The sequence below is a fragment of the Mus pahari genome, chromosome 22, assembly GCF_900095145.1.
Source record: "Mus pahari chromosome 22, PAHARI_EIJ_v1.1, whole genome shotgun sequence".
Classification (NCBI taxonomy): Eukaryota; Metazoa; Chordata; class Mammalia; order Rodentia; family Muridae; genus Mus; species Mus pahari.
The window spans coordinates 32,516,946-32,522,945 of record NC_034611.1 but is presented as its reverse complement, the minus strand read 5'-3'; the positions used below and the strand labels follow the sequence as shown (position 1 = coordinate 32,522,945).

Sequence of the window (6,000 nt, the reverse complement as noted above, 5' to 3'; positions counted from 1 at the left end):
CAAGTTTCTCTAAAACTGACTTCATTCTTGGCTCAAGTAAAAGCCCCATTCACTTTTTAAAGTGGATTAGTCACGGTTTGTAAGAGTCCCACAAAAGAAGTGTGTCTCGTCCCGCTCAGCAAGGGCGGGAGATCATTTGATGGTTGCTGGATAGAAACAGGAACCTTGCAAAAAGGATTACTGAGTCAGCTTTAGCTTGGCTTTGTCGGTGTTAAGGAAGCGGCTTCCCGCAGGCCACGCCCAGCTGAGGGCGGAGAGCTCGGCCGTCGCGTTTCTGTTCGCGAATTTCCTTGACGCAGGTCTCTTGGCCCTCTGCGCGGCCCGTCCCGGGATGCCTGCGGCCGGCTGAAGGCTGACGTGTCTGCCGTTTTTTTTTTTTCTTCCCCTGAGTCGGGGGCGAGCGGAGCAGTGATGGCGGACGCCTGGGAGGAGATCCGGCGGCTGGCGGCTGACTTCCAGCGGGCGCAGTTTGCAGAGACCACGCAAAGGTGCTGGTTCCCTGCGGTGTGGAGCCGGCCCTGGCCCGGGACGCTGGCCCGCTCCCGCACTGCCTGCCGGGACTCGGTGGGACCCCGGCGCCCGGGCTGCTACGGCTGGCGGTAGAGGCGCTCGCTGCCCGGCCTAGGGCGAGCCTGCAAAGTCCCCAGGGCAGCGCGCAGCAAGTAGTCTGTCCCTCCTCGAAATCCTTTTTACCTGCGGCCAACCGATCTAAGCCAGGGCCACACGATTGCGACCTGTCAGTTGTAGGGACTCCGGGACACCCACTTTTCTACACTCCAGAATTGGGGGAGTGGCCGAATTACCCCCGACTCTGCGCCCGTGATTTTACACATCACATATATAAGGCGAATAGACTTTGTCTCCCTGTAAACGAGTTCTTGTAGTATTTTATTTCACCTGGACCTAAACACAGCAGTCCGTTGATGCTGTTCTATAACATTGAGAGCTGCAGATATGCATACATTCTCACAACAAACAAACAGCAGAACCCAAGAAAACAAAATCTAGTGCAAGATGGCTGTGAGTAGATAACAGTATAGTAACTATAGTTTTGCTAAGTCACATACCCTGTCTGTACACCAACTGTACCAGTAAGGCCAACATACTGTGATTTTTAGGAAAAGTTTGTTTTCAACTGGAATTTTTGATACTTGAAGGCAGGACTAGAAGAGAACATCTGTAGAATCATGATACAGTGGTGTGTGTGAATTAAATAAAGAATTCAAGGGAATGTAAACTTACTCTCGAGTTTTCTTTTTAAATTACTCAACCAATATCATTATACTAATAAAGGACAGATGTTGCAATGTAGACGTTTCTCAAAATTATGCTTTCAAATACTTTTGGGGGGGAAACAAATCAAGTACACTCTTAAACTCCTGGCTTCTCACAGGTTATCAGAGCGGAACTGCATTGAGATTGTGAATAAACTGATCTCTCAGAAACAGCTGGAAGTAGTCCATACACTTGACGGCAAGGAATATATCACTCCAGCTCAAATTAGTAAAGAAATGAGAGACGAGCTACATGTCCGAGGTGGTAAGTAATTCCTCAGTGTTATGCTTTTGTCCTTACCAGATGTTTGAAGGAAATACATTAAAATTAATGTATTTAGGAGGATATAGGATAGGGCATTCTCCTCAATGGCTCCTTCTTTCCTCTGTGTTGGTGTCAGACCTAGGGCACATACTAGGCAAATACTACCCTGAGCTGTAACCCTTCTCAACTGATAACTTGATGATCAGCCTTCATAGGATCATGCAACCTTTGTATGTTCATATGAACATAATCTTAACTATTGCCACTTAACAAATACCATATTTTTGTTGTATTGAATTAAATGTACTATATATGTACATATAATATATGTAATGTATATATATATATATATATGTGTGTGTGTGTATATATATATATATATATATATATATATATATATATATATATATATATCATGACCCAGGGGTGAATACCTAGTTGCCAGTGATCAGGTACTTAATTATAAAGGAGGAATAGAGATTTTGTAAGATTTTAAGATCGCAAATATTAAAGCTGCATTACTAATTAAAAAAAATTGTTAATTGATGGTTACTGTGGCCTGAGGCCCATCATATTATGAAGTGCAGTTAGCACCATCAAATGTAAAATATTGTTTTGCTTTTATATTTTTGAAATTGGAGCAATGTATTGAGCAGATTGAGCAGTTTGATTTAAACAGAAACAACCCGTCACTAGATACCACTTGGGTCTAGCCTTGTTGTTTGTTTCTTTGTTCAGTAGTGCTAATAAAATGTGAGCTGTGATTTGCCATATCTAACAGATTCTCTCTTGCTGATAGACACTCTTTTCAGTTCCGAGCAATGGGGAAATCATCTTAATGTAGCTGCAGGCATTTCCTCTGGTCATTCTAGCTGAGCTGACTTGTGAGAAGAATTGAATTCCATGGATTTCTCCACATTGTGTCTGCTGATGTTCATAATTGGTCTGATGTGATAAACACAGCTTGGAGAACAGTGTTGCCTATGGCTTTAACCATGAAGATTGATTAGCTAGTAATCTGTATCTAAGTCCAGCAGTTACTGAGGTCCTATGCCCTTCGTAGAAGGACTTAGAGCCATCAGCACTAACAGTTGAAGCTATTCATCTGCACTTCCATGTAATTTAAATTCCTCTCTTTTGTTCAAAGGTCGAGTAAACATTGTTGACTTACAACAGGTAAATTTATAAAAATTTTGCTTTGATTTCTTAAAGCTTTCTTAATTTATAAATACTATGGATTTTTTGGGTTCCTTTCTACATGTCTTAGGGTTTGCATTGCTGAAAAGAGGCACCATGACCAAGGCAACTCTTTATTATAAGGGACAGTGTTTAATTGGGGCTGGCTTACAGGTTCAGAGGTTCAGACCATTATCTTCATTGTGGGAAACATGACACCATCCAGGCAGGCATGGAACTGGAGGAGCTGAGAGGTCTGCATCTTTGTTCTGAAGGCAAACAGGAGAAGACTGGCATCCTCAGACAGCTAGGAGGAAGCTCTTTTCTTACCCCTACTGTAACACAGTACCTCTAACACACACACACACATACACACACACACACAGATTGTTTTATTTTGTGTCCCTGTCTCACTTTGCCTAGAACTGGCTATATAGACCACACTGGTCTTAGACTCGTAGTTGTTCTCCTGCGTGATGGCATTACAGGTGTTTGCTGTGATACTCAGCTACCAGTATTTTATAGAGTAATTTCAAATTTATCTAAGTGATATGTAAAGGGTGTATAAATAATATATAAATGTATATAAAATATATAAAAGTATAATTTTTAATCTCAATGTATGATCTCAAATTTTAAAACTAGTAGAAATTTTTTGTAATTTCTGTTTAATTCTAGGTTATTAATGTGGACCTGACTCATATTGAGAATAGAGTCAGTGATATTATTAAATCAGAGAAGCACGTGCAGATAGTACTGGGACAACTGATTGATGAGTAAGTATAACATTGAAGCATTCTCCCTCCTTCTGTCAGATGCTCCAGGCCAGGCGTGGCCAGCTCAGCTTCATGTTTAGAGCTCATGTAGTAGAGACATTTATTATAAAAACCATTCTTTTTTAAAAGTAAGTGCTAATTATGGGGAATACATATTTTTAAATAATATAAATTTTGATCTTTTTCCTATTAAAGCAATATCAAATTTTAACTTATTTATTGTGAATCAGCTGCACTCAAAATAATGTTCTAAAACTGATGTGAAATGGCTATAAAATTTCTATTGTCATAAGAAAAAAACTGCCATTTGATTGCCCTTACATTAATTATATCTATGAGCACAAAATAAGGCATAGATCTGAGCAACAGGTGATGCTCTTTCACATCCATTACTTGGGGGCCTGCAGTGCTCCAGCAGGAAAGCATTAAAGGGGAAGATATAGAAGGGAAACATGTTTCATTTAAAAACAAAACCAGAAAAACGTTTTTTTCAATATTAGGAACTATCTGGATCGGTTATCAGAAGAGGTGAATGATAAATTGCAAGAAAGTGGTCAAGTAACCGTCTCAGAACTGTGTAAAACCTATGACCTTCCTGGGGATTTTCTGACACAGGTACTGGTTTTTCTTAATAATGGAAAGACTTTTAAAGAATCGGAGTAGGGGTCAGGACCAGGTGGTTTTACATAAGGTTCAAGTGGCTCTGAGGGACTATTCAAATAATACAGTTATCCCAAGCCCAGGGCTACCACTGTCCTAAGAGTAGGATAAGTTCTGAGACTGTTGTGTGTGGATTTGCTCAATACTTAGGATAGCTGCTGTTATAACCTAGCCAGGATATATACAGTTGTAGTATTATAACATAGAGGGGGCAAAGATTAGCGATGCTGCTCAATATTTTGCAATGTAAAACAGCTTCAGCAAAGAATTCTCTTATCAGAATGTCAGTAGAACCGTTCTTTTTGGTGCCATATTTTTCCTCCACTGAGCTGTGGCTATATCTCAAGAACAAAAAAATCTCACATATTCTCTCTTTAGGTATTTATGCTGATACTAAATTCTGATATCATGACTATAGTGCAATAACAGTGTTACCTAAAAACGGAAGCTATATGTTATCCTTTTTTAGAAGTAGTTTGTTATCTCACAGTCATAGATATCCATGTGGTACAGTGGGAAACTCGTAGGCTTTCGTGTCACATACAACTGGATTTGAATTCTGTCAACGTGGCTTCTTAGTTACCTGAGGTTAAGAAAGGTGTTTCATCTGTATGCTGTTTCTAGTGCTGCATCTTTTGAGAAGGAATAACCATGCCCTTTGCATAAACATCAGGAGCAGCACTCTAGGAATAGTAGTTTGTTTTTAATTTACTGAAATAAGAAAACACCCAAATCTCATTCTGACATACTGTCTTAGTTACTATACCATTGCTGTGAATAGACACCATGACCAAAGCCACCCTTATAACAGAAAAGCATTTAACTGGGGACTAACAGTTTCAGAGAATCAGTCCATCGTCATCATGGCAGCAGGCATGCAGGCAGGCACAGGACTGAGAGCTTCCTTGATTATCTACAGGTAGGCAGTCAGAGAGAGAGAGACATTGCCTTGGCTTGGGCTTTTGAATTCTCTAAGCCTACCCCACAGTAACAGACCTCCTCCAACAAAGCCACACCTCCTAATCCTTCCCAAACAGTTCCTTTAACTGGGGACCAAGCATTCAAACACAGGAGCCTGTAGGGGCCATTCTCGTTCAAGCAACCACAACTACCTTTCACCTTAAGGAAATCTAAACTTTAGATAGATTTACCAAATCATAATTACATGAGACCGATGTGTAGTATAGATTTATTCACTCACCTATATTAATAGAATAAGCTTTCCAGGTGGTATTTAAAACACAATTCAGAAAATATAAATATCTATCTATTAAAGGTCTGTCCTATTTTTACCTGAATTACTATAAAATCATAGAAAGTCAAGCTTAAAAAAAATATAAGGATTACTTATATTTTTAAGGATTCTTCTGTAACTTTGTTTCTAGACACTAAGGAGTTTCCAGTTTTATGTTCCTCAAAGCTTATTATATTTTTCTTTGTTGTAAATCTATCAAACCAACTTGAATACATCTGCTTTGAGTCAGGGAAGTGGAGTATGAAATGTGTCTAGACCTATTTCACATGGACTTGTTCAGATCCCGTATCACTGAGAAGAAAAAATACTATCTCGAATTTGAAAGCTGGTCAAGAAACCAGATAATCTGCCAGTTTAAATCAGGAAAAAGTCGTGTTACTCTTAGAGAATATAATTTTTAAGGACTTACGTTTCCCTTAGTTGCAAAATCATGGAGTAACATTTATTCGTATATCCTTTACCCAAAAGTCCAAATAGAGTCCTTTCTAAGAGCAGTCAATCATTTTTATTTTCTTTTTGAAATAAGTATTGTAAGCAAGGGCTGTTATTGTGGTTAAACCTTTATCAATTAACTAATAATAATAATTATTATTA

The 6,000-nt window shown here is 39.2% G+C and overlaps 1 protein-coding gene across 2 annotated transcripts in view; it reads left to right on the top strand.

Annotated features, from left to right (window-relative positions):
* The first annotated feature begins 330 nt into the window (after nucleotides 1-330).
* Nucleotides 331-6,000, top strand: part of Ufl1 (UFM1 specific ligase 1) — a 30,594-nt gene continuing 24,924 nt past the window's right edge. Inside the window, exons 1-5 of one of the 2 annotated variants that reach the window (XM_021221960.2) lie at nucleotides 331-488; nucleotides 1,394-1,539; nucleotides 2,687-2,715; nucleotides 3,394-3,491; nucleotides 3,992-4,106. In XM_021221960.2, coding sequence (XP_021077619.1) covers nucleotides 412-488; nucleotides 1,394-1,539; nucleotides 2,687-2,715; nucleotides 3,394-3,491; nucleotides 3,992-4,106 — 465 coding nt within the window. In that variant the 5' untranslated portion in view covers nucleotides 331-411. The remainder of the gene's footprint in view (nucleotides 489-1,393; nucleotides 1,540-2,686; nucleotides 2,716-3,393; nucleotides 3,492-3,991; nucleotides 4,107-6,000) is intronic. The other variant, XM_029533353.1, reaches the window with a different exon arrangement.